The 27,027-nt window shown below is 36.5% G+C and overlaps 1 protein-coding gene across 3 annotated transcripts in view; it reads left to right on the forward strand.

Moving 5' to 3' along the window:
* WDFY3 (WD repeat and FYVE domain containing 3) overlaps positions 1-27,027 on the forward strand; it is a 208,475-nt gene that overhangs the window by 70,277 nt on the left and 111,171 nt on the right. For all 3 annotated transcript variants that reach the window (XM_016213051.2, XM_016213053.2, XM_016213054.2), the window contains exons 4-10: positions 1,950-2,059; positions 5,764-5,925; positions 8,700-8,892; positions 10,224-10,410; positions 12,302-12,468; positions 20,149-20,616; positions 21,518-21,619. In XM_016213051.2, the coding sequence (XP_016068537.2) occupies positions 1,950-2,059; positions 5,764-5,925; positions 8,700-8,892; positions 10,224-10,410; positions 12,302-12,468; positions 20,149-20,616; positions 21,518-21,619 (1,389 nt within the window). The remainder of the gene's footprint in view (positions 1-1,949; positions 2,060-5,763; positions 5,926-8,699; positions 8,893-10,223; positions 10,411-12,301; positions 12,469-20,148; positions 20,617-21,517; positions 21,620-27,027) is intronic.

Genomic DNA, 27,027 nt, shown 5'->3' on the forward strand with positions numbered 1-27,027 from the left:
ACCACATGTAAGTCTTGTATTCATTTAAATCTTTACACTTTTATCTCGATTGTTTTAAATGAAAGAAAAAAATCCCTCTAAGGCAATCTAAATTCTGTTTATCCTACATTCTGCACCTTTGTGAGTGTTAAGTGTACATTAGTAACTTACCAGTTGGTTTAGAGTAAACGGGACTTGTTTTCCGACGACTTTAATTCATCTTGTTTATCCATATAAAAATTGATGAACTTTCTGCTGGTGAAATTAAGTGTATAGTTAGGGATTTATCCATTTTCTCTTATCTCTAAAAACATAATCAACTAAATTTACTTTCAAAGATTCTTGCAACGTTACAGTTCTGTGAATGATTCTTTCCCTTTTTCTCTGTTCCTACTGTCAGCTGCTCAAGTCACCACTTGTGTGTATCAGGAAGGCAGCCTCCTAATTTGTTCCCCACATGGGTCTCTCCCAGTTTGTCATATACACGACTACTAAGTTAATAGTCTTAGGGTAATCCTTTCATTACCTCCTTTGCTCAAGAAACTACATTTGCTCCCTCTTTCCCAACGAGTCAAAAACAGCCCTTAGCTCCCCTTCCATCATAAATAGGCGCCAGTTTTCTATCACTACTGTTAATATTAGAATCTAATTCTCAACGTATGCTCTTCTAGAATGTTAACCCATAGTTATTATAGTTCTTTGTCTTGATCTGTACATGTTAAGCTCTTTCCTCTAGCTACACTTTTATTACTGTGCTCCTAATTGCTTGGTTCCTTTCCCACCCGCCCTCACTTCCTAGACAGACCTACACAGGTTTCCCTGTTATCCAAAAGTAGAACTTGCCCGTGAAACCTCTCGTAAGCTAAAACGGCATAACTCGAAGAAATAATTACCTTTACTTTAAATGGGGGAAAAACTTAGTCATTCCCAGACCCAAAAAGTAACCTTTCAGATCATACCAAATCACACATAAAACCTAAAATAACAGTAACGTGCAGTAAAAGCAGGAATGATATGATAAATATACACTATGCTTTGTACACCCATCAGTCCCCTCAAGCACCAGAATTTCCATTTTTTTCGTTACTGGATGCCACCTAAAAGAAACCACTTCACTACTGGCACAACCAAGATTCTAGCGTCCAAGATTCCTTTTCTCTGCATGTAAATATGAATACTGGCCACAGGCAAGTTTAACACACACACAGTGCATTTTGTTCCTCTCGATCAAAACGCTTAATTACGTCCAGTTTTACGCTGAGCATAACATCCTTACGAGCTCTCTTAGGCTTTTCCCAGACCGCAAGACACCTCACTAACGAGTGCACAAAATAAATTGAGCTAAAGCTCAGGTGCTTACAGACACAGTTCAAAGCTGTGGGTCCTCGACGCTGAGATGCCGAGCCCAGCTCGCGGGGAAGGAGCCTTGGTGGGGCCACTCTCTGCGCCTGGTGCACCGCCTCTAGGACGGCTCCCTGCAAAACGCATGCTGAGCACTCTCTTCACTTTTCGCCACTTTTGTAGAAGCAAAAATCCTTTTCTGGTTTCTTTTGGTTAGCAAAAACATACTAATGCAAGGTCTTTCGTAAACGTCAAGTGGCCTAAAGTGAACTTTGAAGAGCAGAGGATACCTGTACTTGTTTTCCAGGTTTAGCTCACATTTTACCTCTTCCATGATGCCTTTTGACTAGTTTGTGACACACCTTTCCCTAAAATATATAGGTTGACTTTTACATTTCTGTATAATATGACCTATATTTTATATTTTATATTTCTGTATAAAGACCTATAGCACTTAGAACATTAAAACATTACTCTTTTTAACACATGTTACATAGAGCATGTAATAGTGCTGATACAAGGTATGTGCTTAGTAAATGGTTATTTCTTCGCAGATTTTAAGGAAGAACCTCTTTATATATGATTCTCCCCCCACACACACACCTAATAGTTTTTCTTTGGTTTTATAGAGGCTGCAAGCCGGGCCATAGTCCAGTTCCTAGAAATCAATCAGAGTGAAGAAGCCAGTAGAGGCTGGATGCTTCTGACAACAATTAATTTGTTAGCATCCTCCGGTCAGGTGAGTTCTTTACTTTCATGTGTGATAGCTCAACCTCTTTGTTTTTAATCTTCTCTGGGTTTTGTAAAATTAAACTTACTGTCATATCCAGGTAAGATTTTATGATGATTCTATTCTTCTAGCTCTTCTTACGCATTATTTCATGCTTCTGACAACATTCATCTGAGGAGGTTGATGTCTTATGCATTTTACACATGAGGAGACGCCTGTCTTAGAATAGCGGTTCCCACCTTTGTCATGTCAGCACACAGAGCGCGATGCTGCTTCGGCAGCACGCTGGGCAAGGATGGACCACCTGAAGCGGGAGATGTGTGTCCCAGGAGCTCTGACTTCATCAGGCCCACTCAGAAGCTCTGTTACCCGTGTCAGGGAAACCCTGGTTTCACCCTTCAATCCTGGGAAAATATTTTAAAATAATTCTTTGTTAATCTCCCCTTTGTTTTATTTGTTCCCTTTTCTGGAACTCTGTCAATCAGATACTTACTCTTTTAGACTGACCTTATGTTATATTTCTAATTTCCTCGAGTCCTTTCTTTTATTCTTTTAAAATTGTGTAGTATCTCCTCTCATTCCTCTGAAAGTATTAAAATTGTTTCAAAATTTCTTAAACTTCTTGCATTGTTATTTTTTTCCAAATTACTTAGCTAAGAAATAAATGACTTGGAAAATGCTTTTAAATTTTTCTAATTTTTTTTTTTTTTTTTAAATATATCTTTATTGATTTCAGAGGGAGGAAAGGAGAGGGGGAGAGAGAGATAGAAACATCAATGATGAGAGAGCCATTGATCGAGCCCACAACCCGGGCATGTGCCCTGACCGGGAATCGAACCCCGATCGCCCTGATCCCAGGTCAACGCTCAACCGCTGAGCCACGCCCGGCCGGGCAATTTTTCTAATTTTTAAGGAAAATAATACTGCCATTTTCAGTCTAATTTATATTCCCTTACCAGTCAATTTATTCTGGAGATTGTTTTCCCCCCCTCTAAATTCGCTTTAGACATCTGTTATGATATGCATTGCCCATACTCATTTATGAGCTATTTGGATACCTGAGTTTTGGCCTGTGGTGTTTTAGGGATGAAGGAAATTTATTCAACCTTCTGCAGTCCAAAGTATAATTACCTATCAAAGTCAGTACCAATTCTAAGAATGGCTATTGTCTAAATTACATTGGGCTTTTAAACACCTCACATTATTTAATAATGGAATTTATTACTATACCAAAATTTGGTTTGGTTTAGAATAGAATATAAAATAATAATTTTAATTGGCATATTTCTGTTTTATTCATGTTTTCTGTAGATGCCGTATTTTTCTTTCTCAATTGTGAGCAGAGACTATGTCCTACCATAATACCTAACACATAGTGGAAAATTGTTAAATGTGGATTAACTGAAATATGCACAAATGGATAGATTGCCTTAAAAGTATAAGAAAAGAATCAGGAGAGAAACTAATCACTTTTTAAAAATTATGAGTGCTGTCAATTACCAGTTTGGATACCAAGTTGTGCTTTCAATATATCAGTTATAAGATGAAAATGAAAAATCATAGTTTTTTGCTTAATGGGAAGGGAAAGCTACCAATAAACTGGGAAAAGAGATTTTAAAATAAAATTTTGTGTTTTGAGCTGCCTTTTTGTTTGTGTGCCATTTTCTTTTGGCAACAGTGAAATAGTTGTCTAAAACATGGTTCTAAATCAACATGTGGGTGACAGAAATGAAGTAGACTAAGATAATACTCTAAAAAGCAGTAGTGGGGTATATGTAGTGCTGTGAGCCTTATAAGTTTTATAAGTGAGGAATTAATGAAAATTTCAGACATGAAGAGACATTTAAGCTGGACTTTAGGTGTGTGGGGACATGGAATGTCTAAAGGATAAATTGTAAGTAGGAAGAGCAGAGGGTTTTTTGTTTTGTTTTTTTAAATCTATCTTTATTGATTTCAGAGAGAGGAAGGAAGAGGGAGAGAGAGAGAAACATCAGTGATGAGAGAGTCATTGACCGGCTGCCTCCTTCACGCCCCCAACTGGGGATCGAGCCTGCAACCCGGGCATGTGCCCTGACTGGGAATCAAACCCCGATCTCCTGGTTCGTAGGTTGATGCTCAACCGCTGAGCCACGCCTGGCTGGCAGAGGGGTTTTGAATACAAGAATTAAAGGCAGGAAATGATGCTGGATCTGTAGGATGGGGCCAGATCTTGCAAAGGATTGTTCTTTGAGAGTTTCCTGTATTGGTTTCCTAATAATTAGCCCGGCCTTCCTGCTCAGTATGTCTAACCTATGATCTATATTACCACCAGCTAATTCTCTGAAATCTGGTTCTATTACTTCTTTATTTGCAACACTTCACTGAGTCTCCAATGCCAGCAAAATAAAAATCCAAGTGAAATGGGAAACTGTGCATAAGTCATTGAGCATATACACTGTGGACGACTTAACCAGCTCTCTGGCCTGGCCTCAGTGATGAGCCTCAGTTCCTTCATTTGTAAAGTAGGGATCATGCAGTAATAAAAGCTACCTCATAGGGATGATCTGAGGGATAGATGAGATAATCTATTTAAAGTGCTTAGCCTTGTGCCCGTTACATAATAAACACTTATTAAAGAGTAGACACTACTATTGTGGGTTTTCTGGAGTTAGCAATTTAGGATTCAGATTTCTGAAACATTGTACCATAGGGCTTAACCTTCTCTTTGTATCTTCCAAGTGATCTTCCCCCTCGTGTTTCAATTCTTACACTTTTTCATTCCACTCCTGGCAGTGACGATGCTTCCCTTTTACGTTAGCCAGTGTGTCCTCCCACTGTTACACTTAAGAGGTTAAATCCGTTATCGACGACCCTCCTTCTGCTTGTAGACCACGGTATCCTGAAGACAGCGCCCAGCACACAGCCTGGCATACCCGAGGCATTCAGTTAATGATGACAAAGTTAATAAATTAATGCACAGATGATGCCAACCTTTTGACCTCCAGCATGGTTAAACTTTTTATTCCAAACTGCACTGTGGAAATGTTTGATAATTTTTATGGTAGCCTTCTTAAAAATACTGAAATGTTCACCACTATGAGAGGGTCTGGAATTTCTTTCTGTAGAAAGCTTTGAAAATCATTAGAGATTTGTACATATGTCAGTGATGGCTTTATTTCTCAAATGTCCTTCCAGCCCCAAGAACCTACAATAATAACAACATTAATAGTGATAGTAAAGCAACTACTGATATATAATTTAGTTCTTAAAATGTCTATAAATTCCTTATATAATCCACATATTAACACTAAGAAGCATGTGCCATTATCTCCACTTTATAGGAGAGAAAAGGGAGATCCAGCAGAATTAGTTTGCCAGATTCAGGGTTTAAGTTCCTTTTTTCTAAATCCTAAAGCTTATGATTTTTGAAACAGGCTACCTTTTAGTATTAAATAGCAAACTTACTAGATACTTTAATGATAACAAATAGACATATCCTAGTATTTGATTAGAGCAAATTTGTCCAAATGGGAAATGAGTTTGTCAGCACACATTCATTTTTAATTTTTCCAGGTATTTAAAAAATTATTTTGATATATAATTTCCTGAGTTAAAATGAAGAGTTCATGATTTAGCTTCTGGCTTAAAATTTGTAAGCTCACTTAGCTGTACCAATTACAGTCACGTCTGTCTTTCAGGTTACCTATCCATTTATTTATTGGTTTGTTTTCCAGAAAACCGTGGACTGCATGACAACAATGTCAGTGCCTTCCACCCTGGTTAAGTGTTTATATCTGTTTTTTGACCTTCCACATGTGCCTGAGGCCGTTGGAGGTGCACAGAATGAGCTACCTCTAGCAGAACGTCGTGGACTACTCCAGAAAGTTTTTGTACAGGTACGGAGGGTGCTCTTTGCCAGGCCATCTACACCACTCTGTTTGAAGTGAGACAGGTGCACTCGAGTCTTCAGTAGACATCCTGCCTATTCCATTGTCTCTAGCATTTCATGTTGTTTATTATAAATTGACTTTATCTCATGTAACTGTCACAGTTGTTGAATCTACCACTTCTTTTGAGGAATATGTGAGTGAGGCATTAACAAGTTTGTTTCTCGGACAGAGCCAACTATTCAGGTGACCTTTGATATAGCAATAACATCTGTGAAATGAACAAAGCAAGGAACACTTTTATTGGTAATCATTAAGTTTGGGGTAATATTTCTTATAATGTCAGGAAGTTCTCTCCTGTTGCTATCTATATACAGGAAGTCCCTGTGTATCTAACTATAAGTAGTTAACGCATAAAAGACGATTTATGTTAGTGGCTGCTGCTGCCCCCTCTGCTCCTTGCCTGTAAATCCCTTCTTTCCCACTGTTGCCACCGTTCCTTCAGTAGCATTAGCGCTTAACAAGGGTTTCAGCAGACCTCCATTACCTAACCTGAGAGTATTGTCATCATTTTTATGTCATTTCTTGGAGAAAATTTTCTAAACAAGCAAACTACAAACATTTAAAGTACACTGTGCCCATGGGATCTAATATAGTATCAGAAACCACATTTGATACAAAAAGTCAAATGCTGTATGATTCCACTTCTGTGAATCTAAAGTGGTCAACTCTCAGAAAATACAATGATGGTTGACAGGGGCTTCAAGGTGGGGGAAAAAGAGGAGTTGTTTCTGATTGGTACGGAATTTCAGTTTTGCAAGATGAAAGAGTTCTAGAGACGTGCCGTGTAACAGCATAACCGACAGTGAACACCGCCGTACTCTACCCTTAAAAATGATTAAGGCGGTAAATTGTATGTTACGTGTTTTCACCTCAATGAAAACCCCACTCCTGCTTGAGTCCAGTTCTCTGAAATTATGTAAACTAAGATATTCTCACCTCTAACATGAAGATGATGACACCTACCTAAAGGGTTTTTTTGAAGAGTAAATGAAATAATACACAAAGTACAGTTCTCTGCCGGGACATAGTAGATATGAAATAAAAGTACTCGTGATCGCCGCTGTTTTCACCACCACAATAGGACAGCGGATCTCAGTAGATAAGGTAGAGCCAGGTATGGACAGTTCACCTCAGGTGTAACGGGTGTTTCCTGCAGGAATGACTCGGCTCTGTAGAGGTGCCAGCGGTGAAAGGATGGGAGAGGGGCCTACGGCAGTTTTAAACAGGAAAAGACAGGATAATCCATAAAATACTAATACAGCAAGTATTTATTGAACGCTTGATTTATTAGATACTTGTGTGCTAATGGTGAACTTAAATCCATTACCTTGTAATTTGCAAGACAACCCATGACTTCAGAACTTCTGTTTTCCCCCCTGAATGGTGATGTGAGCAATTGGCAGAAATAGGATTGGAACTCAGGTTTATCTGATTAGATTGGTTGAGAAAGGCAGTGGGAATACATGGAGTAAATCTCATAGGAACTGAAGCTGATTTTAGATGTTGCTGATTAAGACTAGTAGCCTTGTTTCAATAAAGCCCTTCTAAAGAAGTAATTAATGCTTTAGACAGTAAACGGAAGCTGAATTGTGTATATTTAATACTAAATAAGTATAGCAAAGATTTCTAAAACTTTAAATTTTTTTCTATATTTGAAAACAGTGGATGCTTTCAACTTAATGTGAGATTCATTTTAGCATATTGGGATCATGGAATGTGAAGGCCAAGAGGGACTCAACAGAGAATGCAAATGAAACCCCATTTACAGAAAGCTGGTGCCCCTGGCTGTGATCCGCAGCAGGACAGGGCAGTGGTTAGGACCAGGCTCTCCACCACCTCGCCCCACGCTCCTTCAGCGCATCGCTGCACGTCCCTCTCGTGGTCCTCATCACAGCCTGGACATTGTTTCCATCATCTTGTCTAGAAGATCCAGCTTCTCACATGTTTTCAGAACACACAGTGTTTTTGATAGATGAGATCCCTGTTTGTGTTACGTGACAGATGGTTTCCCAGGCCCTTTGCAGTTGGTATTGCTTCACGTAGGCATTCGGTTTTTGTGGGGGTTTTGTTTGTTTTTGTTTTCATTTGCTTCGCTGTGGCCAGTTATTGCTCTTCAACACTTGGCTGGACTTTGTAACGTGTCCCCGCACAGAAGTGGTTAGCGTAGGAGCCAACAGGAATGAGATGCAGGCCTTCGGTTTTCTAGTTTGTAAAATGAAAGGTTATTCTAGGTATTTATAAAAATCCGTTTGCCTTTAAAGATTAAGAACCAATTATCTTTAGAGTCAATAAATTCAAGGAATTAAATCCAGTTTATTTTTGAGAATAGATTTGATTTGGAAAAAAGTGTTTTATTTTTGGGTTTGTTTTTATGTTACAAATTAGAGAAATGACATTCGCCCTGCTAATCACACAAGGGCTATTGGTTTATGCTGCTTAGGGTAAGGTATGCAAAAATACCTTGGTGAAGAGAAGATAGTAAACATAGAACATTTTTTTTTAACAAGCTGATAAAAGCAGGGCTGGTTTACTGTCATACCATAGCACACTTCTAAATTACAGTTGTTTTTCTGTTAATGCTCTGAAGTTAGAGCACGCACCACTGTGGCTTCACTGGGATCGCTCAGTGCTAACCCTGACCTTTCAGAGTCCTTTTCTGGCCCCTCCCTTTCCCCAACCATTCATTTATTTACGCATTTGTTTTGTTTTATTCTGTTTAGATCTTAGTGAAACTCTGCAGTTTTGTTTCCCCGGCGGAGGAGCTGGCTCAAAAAGATGATCTCCAGCTTTTATTCAGTGCAATAACCTCTTGGTGCCCGCCCTATAACCTGCCTTGGAGGAAGAGTGCTGGAGAAGTCCTTATGACCATATCCCGTCACGGCCTTAGTGTCAATGTAGTGAAGTATATTCATGGTGAATATCTCTTCCCTCATTTTAGCTGCTCTACCTTTCTTTCACTTTTCTCTTCCTCATATGATGACAGATTTACTTTTAATCTCTCAATTTTCCAAAGATTCTATTTTAAATTAAAAACTGTATTTGCCAGGCCCTGGGCAGGTAGCACAGTTGGTTGGAGCATCTTCCAGATATGCCAAGGTTGTGGGTTTGATCCCTGGTCCGGGCAATTTGCAGAAATCAACCAATGAATGCATAAATAGTGGGACAACAGGTCAATGTTTCTGACTCTCCCTGTCTCCCTCTCTTTCTCTCTGTCTCCCTGTCTTTCCCTGTCTGTCTCTTTCTCTGTCTCAGTTTCTGTGTCTCTCTCTCACAGCCTCCCTTCCTCTCTCTCTAAAAGCAAGCAATCAATAAATAATTAAAAACTGTATTTGCCAGGAGAAAAAAATATTTATTTTTTATTTGTGAGTCATTTCAAATGTAAGAAATTTTTGTCAAAACAATGGATACATGCAAGAGTTAAGATAATTTCAGTGTCGTGTAACTTTTTAGTTATAAGCTCTGCGTCATAGCCTAGATTTTTTGAGATGCTACAGTTAAAAGTTTTTCTGAAGATATTTCATAAGTAGACAGATAATCTGTTTTATGTAGCATAAACCAAATTATGTAGATTCTTTATCATCACCAAAGAGAAATTGTCAGTTCTGTGTCTTGCCTCCTTTCATGTGTTAAATCTTTTTAGCTTTTGTTATGTGAAACTGGTTTACTTTAGACAAATTTCATTAAAAATAAGAGGGGAAAAGTCTTTGAAATGACTCCAATCACCACAGTCAGTGATGAGGTATAAACTACTAATATAAACTACTAATAGTACAAACATAATTTTTAAAACTTAGTTTCCTGACGCAGGTCTGTATCTCATTGGTCTATATTCACTCTAATTTGAACTTTAAACTAATTATTGGATTTGTCTTCTTAAACTTAAAAGATAGTTTTTAATTTTTTTCATCCTTTTACTATATTAATATAAAGAGCAAAAATATTATTTTTGGCAGCAGGCAGTCAATTTGTTTAATGATAGAACATCCAAATAATGATGTAAAAACTATAATAAATATCACCTACTTTCAACACTTCCTGTATTACCTTTGTTTACTACGTAGAGGCAGAGTTCTCCCAGTGAATTTGAATCTTATATTTACTTGCAGAATGTGTAACATTTATCTTACAGTATTTTATAGATACATTAAAATTTAATGTTTCATTAAACACTGGTTCAGAAAAAGTATTCTTAAGCAGTTTCCATAAATAATGTATATTTATTTATTATTTATTTATTCTTACAGAAAAAGAATGTTTATCTACATGTGTTCAGAATATGCAGCAATCAGATGACCTGTCTCCCCTAGAAATTGTTGAAATGTTTGCTGGGCTCTCTTGTTTCCTCAAAGATTCCAGTGATGTTTCCCAAACTCTTTTGGATGATTTTCGGATATGGCAAGGATATGTTTTCCTTTGTGACCTCTTGCTTAGGTAAAACCCCACAATTCAAGAATGTGTTCTAAATGTCTCCTTAGTCTTTTTCATCAAAGGAAATAACGTAGCTTGTGGTTAGGGAAAACAGAATCAATCATTTATTTAACGTGTACTTTATCTACTCTTGGCTTTAATCCCTTCTTTTTATTCCTCTTCTGCGAACAGAGTACAGAAAGCAGACTTAGAGTTAAATTGGCAAATGTAGGCTGCAAACACGGTGGAATCCGTGGTTAGATGTGAAGAATAAATCTTCTTTAGTAGCTGAGGACGCAGAGCTGAGATGAACTAATTAAAATCTTCCCAAAGTATAAACTCTTCTTGCTTAATTATATTTTTGGTTTTCCATATTAGTAATACAGTGTTGTTATTAATGTAGTTAATAATAAGATTGAGTCTTTACAAATGTATATATAAAACAAATTAATTAAATCTAAAATGTTTCACTAGCCCCCTCTTGTCATCCCAGGTGTCCCATGCATATACGGAAAGTGGCTGGTTACAAATTCATTAGGAGGCAGATACGCGCCCCTCACTAGTTGATCCCTGGGCCATCAGTTATGTTTAAGTCATTCGATCTATTGTAAACCAGCACTATTTTTTTAAACTTTTTATTCCTAACACCAGTTTAACCAAGTTGCTATTACTTAATACTAGGCAACCCCCAAGAGCATAATTTTTCGTATATATCATAATTTACAAAGGAGGACATATGAAAATTGGCGAAATAACTATTTTACATTACTAGGAGGGTATTAATTGGTGCAAACCTGTGAGAACACAGGTTGACCAGATATTATCAAGAGCCTCGGAAAGGTCAATACTCTTTGACACAATAACCTCACTGATGATTATATCCTAAAGATGTCATCTTAAATTTAGATAACATTTTATGTATGTTAGTGCTCCTGTGTTCTGATTTTTACTAGCTATCCCACCTCTGTCTCCCAAAATCTATGGCTGGCTATGACCATTAAAAGCATATCTATAGTGAGTTTATAGTAACATAGAGAAGCGTGTTTAACACTAGCAAGTGAAAAATAAACAGGTTATAAAATTTTGCATATGGTTTGAAAATAACTTATTAAAATAAAACTTTCACATTAAAGAAGAAAAGTTCAAAAATATATCAGAATATTAACAGTGGCTTCAAGTTGTGAGGCTGAGCATACTTTTTCTTTTTTTCTATTTTTTGCATTCTCCAAGTCTGTTTTAATGGGTGTAATTAATTCTATTGGGGGTGAACCCCAATCTTTCCTTAAAAAGTATATTTTAACACCCTATTTTGTGTTCTCAATAAAGCCACATTCAAAAGATGACTCCATAATCACTCCAATGTTCCTTTAAAGGAATTAAGATTGTTTTAAAAATTTGTTAGACTCTAAATGTACCCTAAGAGAGTACCTGAATTAATTAACGAAATACAGATAAAGTGTTAAAACCCTTCCCAAGGAATTTTTTTTTTTTTAAATTGTTAGCAGAGAAAATGTCTTAGGGAGGAAGTGGTTAATAAGGATTTTGGTTGTAAACAGTGAAACTTTATGACCTTAGGGCTTTAGGGAATTTAAGAGATACTTAATCTAATTCTTTTATTTTATAGAGATTTTCTACCAAAGATCAGAGATTTACCTAAAGTAACACTGCTAGTGGCAGAGTCAACACCTATATTAATCAGGTCTTCTAACTATTGGTGGGTTTTTTTCCCAAATGTACCATAATGACTTAAAATTTGTAGATTTTAAAAAATATTGTGTTTTTATATGGGAAAAATTATAAGAAGATACTTGGAGTACTTGATACATTTATTTACTGTATATAAATATTGAAAATTTCTGTGTTAAATTTGAGAATATAACTTGAAAAACTATATGCTAAATCTTACTTTTCCTAGATTGGAACAAGCAAAAGAGGCAGAATCCAAAGATGCCTTGAAAGATCTGGTTAATCTGATAACTTCCCTCACAACATATGGTGTCAGTGAACTAAAGCCAGCTGGTATTACCACAGGGGCACCTTTCTTATTGCCTGGATTTGCAGTACCTCAGCCTGCAGGCAAAGGTGAGTCTTTTTTTTCTTTTTCATTTTCACTTAGAGATTTAGAATGAAGTAGTTTGACTTTGATTGCTCTGTATTTATTACTTATATAAAGATAATCTGTTTTTTCATTAAAGTTTGTGCTTTTTATGGTATAGTTTCTTGAGTGACAGTCTTTACAGATCAAATAACTGAAAATGATACTGAAATATAATAAAATAAAATATTTTAATATTTCATTTTAACATGAAACAATTTTAACATAGACAATTTAATAATCTAAACATGCCTCTTTTGATGTTGACACTCCACATATTTCCACTTCAAATGGATGGACCATGACTCACACTCTTCAATCTCTATGCTTTTCTCTGTCATATATATAAAGCATGAAGTGTAAATGCTTATATTTTATTTAAAACTAAGCAAACCTAAGTACAAAGAAGTTACATTATTTCTTTCATGTCAAAAAATACATTTTATAGTTCTGATTTCCTAACTTTGGCTCCTCATCTAGTGATCTTTTACTAAGAAAACTTATTGTATAGTTAATAACATTTAGTTACAAAAGAGTACAAACTGGGTTTTAAATACTGTATTATTTTCACTTAGGTGGAATCTAAAAAACAAAGTAAACAAAACAGAAACCAACTCATAGATACAGAGAATAGACGGATGGTTGCCAGATGGGAGGGGATTGGGGGGCTGGGTGAAAAAGGTGAAGGGATTGAGAAGTACAGATTGGCTCTTACAGAATAGTGGTGGGATGTAAAGTGCAGCATAGGAACGTAGTCGGTCTATCACAATAATTATGTGTGGTGTCCGGTGGTACTAGGCTTATTGGGGGGGGTCACTTTGTGAGTTATATAAATGTCTAACCACTATGCTGTACACCTGAAACTGATATAAAATAATATCGAATATTTACTATAATTGAATATCAACCGAAAAAAAAAAGGGTGCAAGCTAGTTTTGCTTTTATTAATTTATTTTGAATGCATAATAACCTTTCTGAATATTCTGAAGTGATCTGAGTTTGTGGGACTCTGATGGTTTCTTTCACTTGAGTGTGACTTGGTAAATAGGCAATATGGTTATGATATTTGCATGTAGAATTTAATTAGCCAAAAATAGCAGCATGTCTACTTAAATTTCATAGTACATTATCTATGTACTTTATGACATAGTAGCCAGCAGTTAAAAGTTTTTAAGTCAATGAGAATAAATGAATTTATTAGATAATTCTAAATGTGATTTGCTGTAGAAAATTATACTGAAAAGTCATAGATTAGGTTGGATTCGTTAAACTTACTGCAATAAGATGTACCCTCCATGTGCAGATTGTATAGAACTTTTTAGATTAGTCTGTGCAATAAGTAGAAATACAGGCATATCTTCTGAGCAGTTTAAGGCTTCATTTTATTTAATATTTAAAAAATAGGGGTCTCAAAAAACTTCTGATTTATAGACTAGCTTGAGTGTGCCACAGTTAACTCTTTCCGTGACTTCATTTAAAAATAGCTCAGCACTGCACTTCCTATTTTAGACTTTTGTTCTTTCATTTGGTTAATCAGATGATCATGGCACTGGCATAATAGCTCGTTCCAATAGTATAACTTTGTAATGAGAGCATTAATGCAGCAAAATTAACCTTCCTCATTTGCCTGCCTGATACTATCTCATCTGTAACAGGGATAATAAATAGATAACCCAGCACCTCCTGGGCTTATCCTGAGAATTCAGCTGACCATGAGTGACCTGACCTTTCCAAATACCCATTTCTTCTTCAGAAAAAGCAGTGTAATATTCCGTAAAATAAATAAATCAAGTTGGATAATTTTGAGTTTCATTTATAACTCAAAGTTACCTATTTCTCATGGCCTACTTTGCAGTGTTATTGTATGGACTAATGGATGTAACTCTGTTCCACACAAAGGGAAAACAGATTGTCTCTTTTTGGTCAGCAGTATTGAGGTATAATTTATGTATATATAAATCTATCCATTGTGAGGGTTGGATTTGATGAGTTTAGGTAACTGTACATAGTTGTGCAGTCGCCACCATGTCATGCTATGGAGTATCCCCATCCTTCTACAACTTCCCTTGTTGCCCTTTGCATTCAGTTCCCATTTCCCCATCTCTTGTCCTAGTAACCACTGATCTGCTCTGGTTTCGCCCTTAGAAGTTCATACACTGTAATCATACAATATGTAGTTGTTTGTATCTGGCTCCTTTCACTTTTGAGATTCGTCCGTGCTGTTGCATGTATCTGAAGTTCTGTTTTAATATCGGGTCGTATTTCATTGTTTGGCTATCCTTCAGTTTATCCCCTCACCGGTTGATAGCATTTATTTAACTATCATGAGTAAAGCTACTATGAACATTCATATGAAATACGTTTTTATGTGGACATTGTCATTTGTTTAGGATAAATACCAAGCAGCAGAGTTGCCGGGTCGTATGGTAAATGTATGTTTAACTTTATGAGGAACTGCCAAACTGTCTTCTCAAGTGGCTCTCCCATTTTTATTCACATCAGCAATGTATGAAAGTTTGCTTTACCTCCTCAGCAACATTTAATGGTGTTAGTTCTTTTAATTTTAGATTTTCTAGTGAGTATGTAGTAGTATCTAATTGTATTTTTTTAATTTACATTTTTCTGCATGATTCCAAGCATCTTTTCATGTGTTTATTTGCCATCTGATGTCTGTTTTGGATAAGTCCTTAATAAGAGATATTTTAAGTATGTTCTCCTGGTCTTGACTTGCCTTTCTCTTCTTACATCTTCTGAAGAACAGAAATTTTAATTTTTATGAAGTCCAATTTATCATTGATAAATTATTTTACAGGTTTTGCCTCATATTAAGAAATCTTACTGAAGCCCAATTTACTAAAATCTTCTCTGTTTTCTTCTAGGAGTTTCATATTTTAATGCTTACATTAAGGTCTGTGATACATTTTAAGTTAATTTTTATATGTGGTAGGAAGTAAGTTTTTTTCCCATATGGATATCCAAGTGTGCCAGGTTCCTTTGTTGAAAAGACCATATATGACCATAGGGTCCTTTCTTTTTCTGCTCCATTGGTTAATGTGTCTTAAATCAGTCCTACACAGTCTTGATTACTATAGCTTTAAAGTAAGTCTTGAAATTAAGTCACTTAAGTTGTCCAATTTTGTTCTTCCTTTTCAAAATTATTTTGGCTATTCTAGGTCCTTTGGACTACTATATACATTTAATTATTGAATTATTGAAAACATAAAAAGGCTGCTGAAATGTTGATTAGGAGTACACTGAATCTTTAGATCTGTTTGTTTGGGGAGAGAATTGGCATCTTAATATTGAGTTCTCCAGTCAGTGAAGATCTAGCTTTTGATTTATGTGGCCTTATTATTTTTCTCTAATGTACATTGTACAAGAGTTTCAGTTGCTTTGTTAAATGTATTCTTAAATATTTTATTTTTTTGATATTGTTGTGAAAGAAATTGTTTTCTTAATTTCATTTTGGATTGCTTGCTGCTAGTTTATAGAAATGCAGTTGTTTTAAAAATATTCCTTTTTACCTATGAGTTTTATGATTAGTTTTAGTGGGCTTTTTTGGGGTACATTCCTTTTCTTTTCTTTTTTTAAATCTTCACTTGAGGACATGCTTAAAAAGAGAGGGGTGGGGAGGAGAGAGAGAGAGGGAGGGAGATCGGTTGCCTTCCATATGCACTCTGACCAGGAATTGAACCAGCAACCTTTTGGTGCACAGGATGATGCTCCAACCAACTGAGCCACTACAGCCAGGTGGGGGTACATTTCTTATTAACCTAGCTTTGGATAAGAAATGATGGACTGGTGTGCTGGAATAAAAGTTAGGAAGGCCAATTGTGATGATGTCATGTGTAGCACTGATAAAATGAGGCAGTGATGGTCTTTCACAGATTGTAAATCTTTGGTTTGGACTATTTATAAGTTGCGGCTTTGTATATTCTGATATACTTGATATTGTTTATCTTACTTTTTGCCAATTTTTTGCTCAGGGTGCTTTGGGAATTATTTTCTTTGATTTCTCTGGTTTCTCTTTTATCATATATGAAAAGAAAATTCCTATTACCAAGAAATTTTTACCCATTTACTGATAATTACATTTAAAAGAAGAAACAATATATTTGCCTTTTGTTCCTCTATACATAGATATAATTTACCTATCTTATTTTTAGTGCTGCTTTTAGATCAAGTGAAACAGTAGAGAAATCTAAATTTTTTTTTAAAAAGTAAACTAGGTTGTTAATGAAGCTGGTAAACTTAATCTGTTTCTGTATGTTAAAGCTTGAAAAGGACTTCTATTTCTATATTGTATAGCAAGCGCTTTTATTAAACTTTGTATCTTCACCAGCAGATTTTTCTAAAGAAAGAAATTAAAGAAAAATGTAGAAGTCCTTTTCTTTAAAAAATAGTCCTGCTGCTTAATAACAATTCCATGGTGATTTTTCATCTTAATTATTCCAGAAACACCATTGCAAGATTATGCTTCATAATTCATGGCTCTCCATAGCTTCCAAATTTGTTCCCTAAACAGAGCAAGTATTTTTAATATTTTTTAAATAAAGAATATGTCTCTTCATAAGAAAAGAATGTATTTTTTTCTTTTATGTATTTTTGTTCAAGCTAGTATCTGAAGTGCCTTGCAGTCTCTGTCCTGGGCTTACTGTGAAGAGCTCTTGGCCTGCGGGCTGATGTTCAGCTGGCTTGCTGCAATGCAACTTTCAGATTGTGTAGCCAGCCTCCATTCTCCCTGGTCACTCACAGTGTAATTCATTCATTATTTCTGTCTTATACTTTCTCAACATTTATTCATTTCCTTCCTTCTTTGCCAGCCCTACTGCCACAACCTTAGTGAAGGCTCTGAAGCTCACTCACCTGGATTATCATCAGTGTCTTTTTAACTGTTCATTCTTCTTTTTCATCTCAGCCCCTCAGATCCATCCTCTGCAGTGTGTCATAACTATGGTGTCTTTGAATCTAAATAATAATAATAATAATATTTAGTGCCTGAGTATGGAATGAACTCTTGCATTTCCTTATTTAGACCTTTATTCTTACTGCATTTTACTTATGCCTGTATCATTTAGGTTCTTTTTTCAAACACTCAATTTTACATTAGATTCTGAAAATAAGAAAGCTCTATTTTTAGTTGTGTATACCGATACCCTTTCAAACTTTGGATTAATTCATGGTGTGTTTTTTTTTTATTGTTCCTGCATGTATAGACTTGAAAGTAATGAGATGGTAATTGTCATCTTTAGAATGATTTCCTCACTTTACCTTTATTTCTTTTAGTTATTTGTATACCAGACAGACAGAAGTCAGTTAATGCTAAATTTGAAACTTACACAGAATACATATGTTTAGTTAAAATATTAGAGCATTTATGTGTCACTACTTAAGGAATATTCCTGTTTCATATAGATAGAGCAGTCATTTAATTATCTTTTAGATTTAATTATTATACTCCCTTCCCAGTTAAATATTGTGGGAATTTAATGGTTGTGACCGTCCTGAATAAGTACTCCTGATAACATCAGCATTCAAAATATAATTCAAATTTGTATGCTACTTATGTTGTTATTATTCAGCCATCCTTTTAGATACTTTTTCTGATAGAAAGCCAAATTATCAGGTTTTGTTTAGTTCCATTGTACATAAGATCTACTAAACTTGAAAATAATATTACAAGTAGACAATTTCTTTTTCTGCATTAGTCACAGGAAATGATTGAGTTTTACATGTACTATAATACTTATTGGTTATTTAATTAGTTAAAATGCTCTGCTCTTGGAGCCTGTCATGGAGACTAGTCAGAGTCTCATCAGAGTCTCTATGTTCCTTGGTCATTTATATGATCAATCTATTTTAACTCTAGGCTCATGGCCCCTTCATGAATTGGATAGCAAATAGGATTAAGGGTAGATCAGAACAGATTTATTACTGTAACTGAAAAGAAATTACTAAGAGCCAAATATTCTGCTGACTACTGCATTTCTAGTGTTATCTTTGTATACAAGATTACTGCATTCTACATTTGACTTTTAATTGTGTGTGTGCACACACATTGTGTTCAGTTCAGCTCTTTGTGGTGGACAGCTTGTTCTTGGGTTGGTTATTAATATGCCTTATCTTTTGTCAGTGACATCACTTGAAGATGAAACTTAGGGAAATCCAAATTTTCCCATATTACCTTAAATTCACCTCTTTTTAACTCCTTTCCTTATAGTGACTTGATATTGTCACTTAGCAGAAAGATGCAAAATATTGGTTAGAGTTATTCTTTAACCTTGTCACCTTTTTGTCACGTATAGTCAGACTTTTACATTTGTGTGTCCATCAGTCTGTCTAAGCTTGTTTTTTAGTTACCTGCTGATAATAAGAAAGTGGAGATGTCCTCAGAAAGAACAAGCATACTATTAATAAGGAGCTGGAAGTAAAGATAAATCTTTGGTATTTGCCACATATGGAATAAATTTATGTTATAAATAAAATTGAAATCATACATAGACTGAAAAATTTTTTAAATCTTTGTATTTTTCAAATATTGCCCACACCAGGACTTCTGAGCAGTCTTCCTAACCCATTTTATATTTTTCCTAGCTCCGTGTTTACCCTTTTTCTAAACCCAGCTCATTCTGTAATGCTCTGTGTTAATTTTTTGGTCACTCTTGCAAATGCCCCATACTGCTCTAGAGCTGAACCTGCAGGTAGTTTTTAGAGGCAAGCTCTTGTCTTCATATGCCTCAAATACTTTCTATGTTAATTTGTTTATAATCATTGTCACTAATTTACCTCACAAGAGCCATGGGTACAAATTTTTGTTTTTTCCAGTTGGTGTGTTTGAAAATCAGATGTTTAAAAATATAGCTAGTAGCTGGCCATGAATTGCTTCAACAAACATATATGTAAAGAAATTGCACTTTTAGCCTGAAAACAAAAGAAATTTCCAGATTAAAGTTCTCATGTTTTAATTTAAAGGGAAAACTGGAATTTAGAGATTTTTTTCCCTTCCTATTTTCCTGCTGCCATTCTTACTGCTCTTAAACCTGTTACTTCTTCAGCTTGAAAATCTGATTGAGAGGTAGCTTCTTACAGTCAAGGTCAGTCTTACAGATAACAAAAAGCAACAGCCCTACTCACTCTCAAACTCTGAAGCCTGGACCTATATAATATGCTTTATTCTCTAAAACAGTCTAATGTTTCAACATACACGATTCTTGAATCAGAATATTCTCAATGATGCATTACAAGTTTAATCAGTATTATTTATTTTTAAATATGTTTTTTATTGATTTTAGAGCAAGGAAGGGAGAGAAAGAGAGAGATAGAAACATCAATGATGAGAGAGAATCATCAATCGGCTGCCTCCTGCATGCCCCCGACAGGGAATTGAGCCCGCAACCTGACCCTGTGCCCTGATCGGAATTGAACCGTGACCTCCAGGTTCATGGGGCAACGCTCAACCACTGAGCCACTCGGGCCAGGCGTGTTATTTATTTTTAATTAAATGACTGAACGTGATGAAGAAAAATAAGACCTTTTGAAAAAAACAGGATGTGTTCTTGGCAAACAGTTGATAAGTGTTGCAGTTTGTGATCTGTTTAAGTGGACGAAGTTGCCATGATTAAACTATCACGTAGCACCTACTTCTGTGTTCTTGTTTTCTGCTTTAGGTCACAGTGTGAGAAACGTCCAAGCCTTTGCAGTTCTTCAGAATGCATTTTTGAAAGCAAAAACCAACTTCCTGGCCCAGATCATCCTCGATGCTATCACAAATATTTACATGGCCGACAATGCCAATTATTTCATCCTGGAGTCACAGCACACCTTGTCACAGTTTGCAGAGAAGATTTCCAAACTCCCCGAAGTACAAAGCAAATACTTTGAGATGTTGGAGTTTGTCGTTTTTAGTTTAAATTATATCCCTTGTAAAGAACTTATTAGTGTTAGCATTCTCTTAAAATCTAGCTCTTCTTACCACTGTAGCATCATTGCAATGAGAACACTTCTAAAGTTTACACGACATGACTACATATTTAAAGATGTGTTCAGAGAGGTGGGCCTTCTGGAGGTCATGGTAAACCTTTTGCACAAGTATGCTGCCCTCTTGAAGGATCCAACTCAGGCACTAAATGAACAAGGTAAAGCATTTTCCGTAATTTTATTTTATTTGACAGAGGGTTTAGGGCAGAGTGTTTTGTTCCTGTTTTGCCTTTCATTTGGGTATTAACTTGAATGACTTACTGATGTGCATTATCCTGATATCCTAGTGAAAGTTTCCCAGAGTTAACTTGTTCATTCATCCTCTGCTCGGAAATTGGGGAAGGAGTGGGTGGGGCCCACCAGTATGTCATTGTGGCAGAAGGGAATTTAAGGTAAAAACTGAGGAAAACATTTATGATCCACATAATTCGTGTCTACTACTTTCCTTCCTGAGGGAATTTTAAAAGCTTCCAAAAACAATTGGGATGTTTAAGTACTTCAAAATATATTTATTAATTATAGACAGCAAATAGATATATCTCTTTAGTGATGTTATGTATACACACATGCATTATCATTACCTACCTTAAATTTTATGTTTTGTTCATTCTGATAAATCTAATGAAAGTATGGTAGTACCTGGCACTTAGTTTAAATATTAAGTGTGTTGAATGAATTAATACAAGTTAAATAGATAGCACTGTTCATAAATGTTTCTCCTTGGTGCGCTATAATCTAGCATTCTCCTGTTGATTTCCTTCATGAGAAAAACCTGTGAGAAGAATACACATAACTTTGATTGGCTTTTTCCTTTTTAAGATTTGTTAGATAACTTTCGCTTTCTAACCTCACCGTAATAAAAATCAGTAAACGTGGATTTTGACCTTATTTTTGGTAGCTGGTAGGCATGCGTGTCATTTTTAAAGGTTGTATTATATCAGCTGTATTGGTGGTAAAAGTGAATATTAAAGAAATATTTTTTAAATTATTAAAAGAAAATTGAATCAAGAAAAAGTAATCATAACTTTTATGACTTGGACCTGTGATCATTTTTCCTAGGGGACTCAAGAAATAATAGTTCAGTTGAAGACCAAAAACACCTGGCTTTGTTGGTTATGGAGACTTTGACAGTGCTTCTTCAAGGATCAAACACAAATGCAGGTATTTGGAGAAGCTACTGGCAGGTGCTTCGGGAGCACATTGCCTCTGCTATGGCTTCTCTAAGGGTTCTTGCTTTTGAAATATTCATCACTTAAGAGAAAGAACTGTGGATTTGGCGACGGTGCCATCATATCTCTAGAAATAAAGTTTTCAACCTTTACCAGTATATTAATGACAAAATATTTAAGTGTTATTATTTCAATATTTTTTTCTATTTTTTTACTTACATAATGCAGACTCTTAGTCAAATAACTTTTCTTATTTAAATATTTTCCAAAATATCTGCTTCCTATGGTGGTTTTCTTAATTTTTTAGTAGTTCAAGTTAGAGTATTATAATGCTGCAACCTGAGGGAAATATTGAAAACTGATTCTCTGATAAAGGTTGCCTATCCCAAGTCAATTGGATTCATTAAATCTTTTGCTTTATCTTTGGTCTCAACTTCTCTTCAATCCTTTTGTACCTGGCATTTAACAGACAGTCCATCCATATTTAGAAAGTATCACTCTTGCTTTTAAAAAAGATACTTGAAATTTTAGCCAACGTCAAAAACTTCTCAGGCAACAACGTCAATACAGCTTAAGAGAGGAGTATGTGAAAGGGAGGTGAGTTCAGATGACTAGGTTGTGAACAGATCATATAGAGCTTTTTAGGCCATGCTGAGGAATTTGAATTGTATTTTAAGTGCTATGGGAAACCATGAACGAACAAACAAACAAACGAGTGAATGCTTGACTTAGCAAAGGCACAAATGCATGCCTATTTGCCTGAATGCAGAAAAACTCAATATTATATTTTAAAAATAAAATAAAATTCATTGTGTGTACCGTGCACAATGCCAGGTGTTAGAGATACAAAGAGAAGATAATTCTTGCCCCAAAGGAATTACAACCTGATGGGAAAAGATCTAAACATGTAATGTATAATTAATTACTTAAATGCAGTTTGGGCAAATGCCGAGACAGTTGAATGAATTTAGAAGGTAACCAAACAATTAGTATGGTGAGGTTTAATGGGCGCTATGTTAACAGTTTGTGATATAATGCATACTCTCCTTATTTCCACTACCTAGGTTTACTTGGCTTCGATAGTCAGAAATGTAAGTAGGGTATACTAACAAGAATTCATTGACAAATTAGCTTTTGGTGACATGACCCAGAGGGAGGGACTGAACAGTTCTAATGTAGAAGAGTGGAGAGCTTATTCTTTATGACTAAAAATCACTTACTACATCTTTCAGACCGCCAGACATTTTTATAAAGCTCTTTTCTCATCAACTGTCTTCCCTTGTTAAGAAAGATGCTACTAGCCCTGTGATTTCAGGCACTTAAGACAGTGTCTTGCTCATAGAATTATTCAAAAAATATTAGTCATAATGATTGTCTCATCGGCACTAACTGCCAACCAGGAAGTAAACATGGTCTTCCACGTGCTAAATCTCAAACACATGACTTACTTATTTCAAGGTCATATAATTCTTAAAAATTTACAAATAGAAAGTCACTAGAGAGGACAGTAGCTGCTACAGCAAAATACACTGACATTTATTCTCTCAGAAAATATTTATTGAAACAGAAACCGGAAGGAAATCCAAGTTTAATGGGGAACCAAACATGTAAACAAATAATACTAAGACTTTGATGTAAAGTATTATAATAGTGGCATATACAAGGTATTCTAAAAGCATCATGGATAGACTGATTTGTTTGGAGGAAATACTAAATAGTGACTTAGGTTTTTGGTCTGTTTTTTGATACTCAAAGACAGTAGCTGATGTGAGAAAGTACCACTGGTGGAAAGGAACACAGATATAGAGCTGGGCTATCTAGGTCTAAATCCTACTCTGCCCTTTGTTAGCTGTGAGGCTTGGCCCCATCACTCAGCTTCTTTATGTCTCATCTCCTCATCTGTACAGTAGGGTTGAGAATTAAATAAATCAGTTACGTAAAGCATTTGTAACAGCACTGTGACCTGCTGTTGGAGTGCTTTCACCTAACTAAAAAGTTTGGTTCCTTGTAATTTTTTTGATCGTAGAATAATTTTATTGTATTCTTCTCTTATTACTATTCTGGAAGCCTTGTTCAGTTTAAATCTCATTTATTTAGGGTATTGTTTCTCTGAAAGCGTTTCACATAAATTGATTTTTTTAACTTTTATTTATTGATTTTTAGAGAGAGAGAAAGGGAGAGGGGGAGAGAGAGGGAAACATTGTGTTGTTCCACTTATTTATGCATTCATTTGTTGATTCTTTTTTTTTAAACTTATCTTTATTGTTGAAATTATTACAGATATTCCCCTTTTTTCCCCATTGATCCCTCCAACCTGCATCCGCTGCCGCCCCCCAGACCTTCACACTGTTGTCTGTGTCCGTGGGTTATGCATATATGCATACAAGTTCTTTGATTACTCTCCCCCTACCCACTCCCCCCACCACCACCTTCCCCCTGAGATTCATCAGTGTGTTCCATGCTCTGTGTCTCTGGATCTATTTTGTCCCTCAGTCTATTCTGTTTATTAGATTCCACATATGAGTGAGACCATGTAAAACTGAATCAGGAAGAATCAGAAAACCTGAATAGGCTAATAACTGATGAAATTGAAGCAGTAATCCATCTGCTCTGGTGTGCCATTTAGTCACTGTTTCTGTGTTTACTTTTTGTCTGGAAGATCATCCAGTGAAGTGAGGTGTCCAAGTCCACAAATATGACTGTATTGCTGTTGATCTCTCCCTTAAAGTCCTTAAGGCTATTATTGATAGGTCAGTAATGCCATTTTAATTCTTTATGGCTATGTTTCTCCATTTCTTATTATTATTACACCAATCCCTTTCAACATTTCTTGCAATGCTTCTATTTCTACTTCCAATTACAGCAGTCCCTTTAACATTTCCTGCAATGCTGGTTTGGTGGTGATAAATTCCTCTTTATTGGTGATAAAGCTCTTTATTTCACCATCTGTTTTGAATGATATCTTTGCTGGATATCCTTGGTTTCAGATCCTTGTTTTGCATTACCTTTAATATTTCATGCCATTCCCTTCTGGCCTGTAGAGTTTCTGGTGAGAAGTCAGCTGACAGCCTTATGGGAGCTCTTTTGTATGTAACATATTGCTTTTCTCTAGCTTCCTTTAAGATTCTCTCTTTGTCTTAAAGTCTTGACATTTTTATTATGATGTGTCTGGGCATGGGCCTCTTTGGATTCTTCTTGCTTGGGACTCTCTGTGCCTCCTGAACTTGTGTGACTTTTTCCTTAGCCAGGTTAGGGAGGTTTTCTGCCATTATTTCATCAAATAGGTTCTCTAACCCCTGGTTACTTTCCACCTCCTCTGGCACTCCTATTATACAAGTATCATTACGTTTCATGTTGTCTCACAGCTCCCTTAGTCTGTTCTCCTGTTTTTTAATTGTTTTTTCTTTTTGGATCTCTGATTGAGTGATTTTTTTCTACCCTGTTGTCTAATTCACTGATCCAGTCCTCAGCTTCCTCTGACCTGCTGTTTATTCTTTCCAGTGTATTCTTTATTTCTGCTGTGTCATTCTAATTTCCTTCACAGTTTCCATATCTTTTTTCATGCTGTTGAGCATCCTTACAATCAATATTCTGAGCTTTATATCTGATAGATTGCTTATCTCCATTTCATTTATTTCTTTTTCTGGAGACTTCTCATTCTTTCACTTGGGGCTTATTTTTTTGTCTCCCCATTTTGGCTTCCTGTTTGGGTTTGTTTCTATGTATTAGGTGGATCTGCTAGGACTCTCAGTCTTTTTGGAGGGTCTCTGGTGTAGGCCAATGTCAGATTCAGTTTGTGACTGGCCCTGAGTACCCTGTTTGGAGCTATCAACAACCCTCAGCTTGAGGTCTCCTCTGCTGGGGCTGGGTGCGTTTGGACAGGACCAAGATGCACACCAAAGTCTGCTTTTCCAAGGCCCAGTTCCAGAAGCATCAGGCAAAAACTCAGAGCACTCTGAGGTCTGCCTCTGCCGGTAGACTGATTAATCTGATTCTCTTAATGAGCTTCAGGCGGTAGAAACTCCACAGGGTGGGGCAGCTGGTTGTTATCAGTCACTTAAGAAGCCTCAGCCAATAGAACCTCCTCTGGGTAGACCAAGAGGTTTTCCAGCAGTGTGGGGAAATTGCTTTCCCCTTAGGCAAAAGCTGCTTGGAAGGTAAATGTCTTCCTCTGCAGTATTGGGAAATGACACAGCATAGGAATCCAGTCAGGTGCCCTTGAGCTCTACCTCAAGAGCCTACCACCCTAGATTCTCCCCACACAGCTCCAGTCCACTCTGCCCACCCTCTGCTGGAGCCCAGGGTGAGTGGCTGCACACAATACTTTGTGTGCTGGCTCTTTAAGAGGGTGCCTGCAGTTCCAGCCATCTCTCCCTGGCAGACAGAACCCAGATGCTTTTCATAGCCAGATGTTATGTGGGCACCTTTCTCAGTTCTGGTGTTCTGGGCTGGGAAGCCCATCTTGGCGTTTTGGCCCCAGAGTCCTCAGTGGGAATCCCCCACAGATGAGATGATATCCCTCCGGACCTTCAGTTGCTGCCCGTGGGAGCCCAGCCAGCCCTCTCGCGCCTCTGCACTTCCTACCATTCTCTGTGTGATCTCTACTTTTCCTCCTTGGTTATGAGTGTGCACTCCAGCTCGTCTTCAGTTGCAGTTGATTATTCAAGGTTGTTTTTCTGTATTTTAGTTGTAATTCCAGTTTGGTCCTGGGAGAGTGTCAGTGTAGCTTCCACTTAGCCCACAGCCTTATTTATTTATTTATTTACTTACTTACTTATTTATTTATTTTTAATATATCTTTCTTGATTTGAGAGAGGGAGAGGGAGAGAGAGAGAGAAACATCAATGACGAGAGAGTCGTCATTGATAGGCTGCCTCTTGTATGCCCCCAACTGGGGATCGAGCCCGCAACCTGGGCTTGTGCCCTGACTGGAAATCAAACAGCAACTTCCTGGATCCTAGGTCAATGCTCAACCTCTGAGCCACGCCCAGCCGGGCTCCGCTGTCATCTTTAATCCCCAAGTCCATTGGTTGATTCTTGTGGGTGCCCTGACCAGGGATCAAACCTATAATCTTGATGGATCTGGGACCATGCTCTAAGCAACTGAGCTCCCAGCCAGAGCTACATAAATTGATTTCAAGTATTATTCAACTTAATGACTTGACATAAAAGTATTGGGTCTCTCTGGTGTCTGTCTATGAATTTTTTGAATGTTCTAGATTTGGAGAATTTGAACATGGTAAACGTATCAGTACATTAATCTTGCATGTAAGGAAATCTAGAGAAAATTTGCATATGTCTTTGCTGACCCCCACAGCGCAGTTTTTTATTGTAATTTAAAAGGTGAAACAGCTGTGTAGGTTTCATTTACATCCTTTTGAGTTACTTCTCCTATAGAAA

This window comes from Miniopterus natalensis, chromosome 1 (genome assembly GCF_054644295.1).
Source record: "Miniopterus natalensis isolate mMinNat1 chromosome 1, mMinNat1.hap1, whole genome shotgun sequence".
NCBI lineage: Eukaryota > Metazoa > Chordata > Mammalia > Chiroptera > Miniopteridae > Miniopterus > Miniopterus natalensis.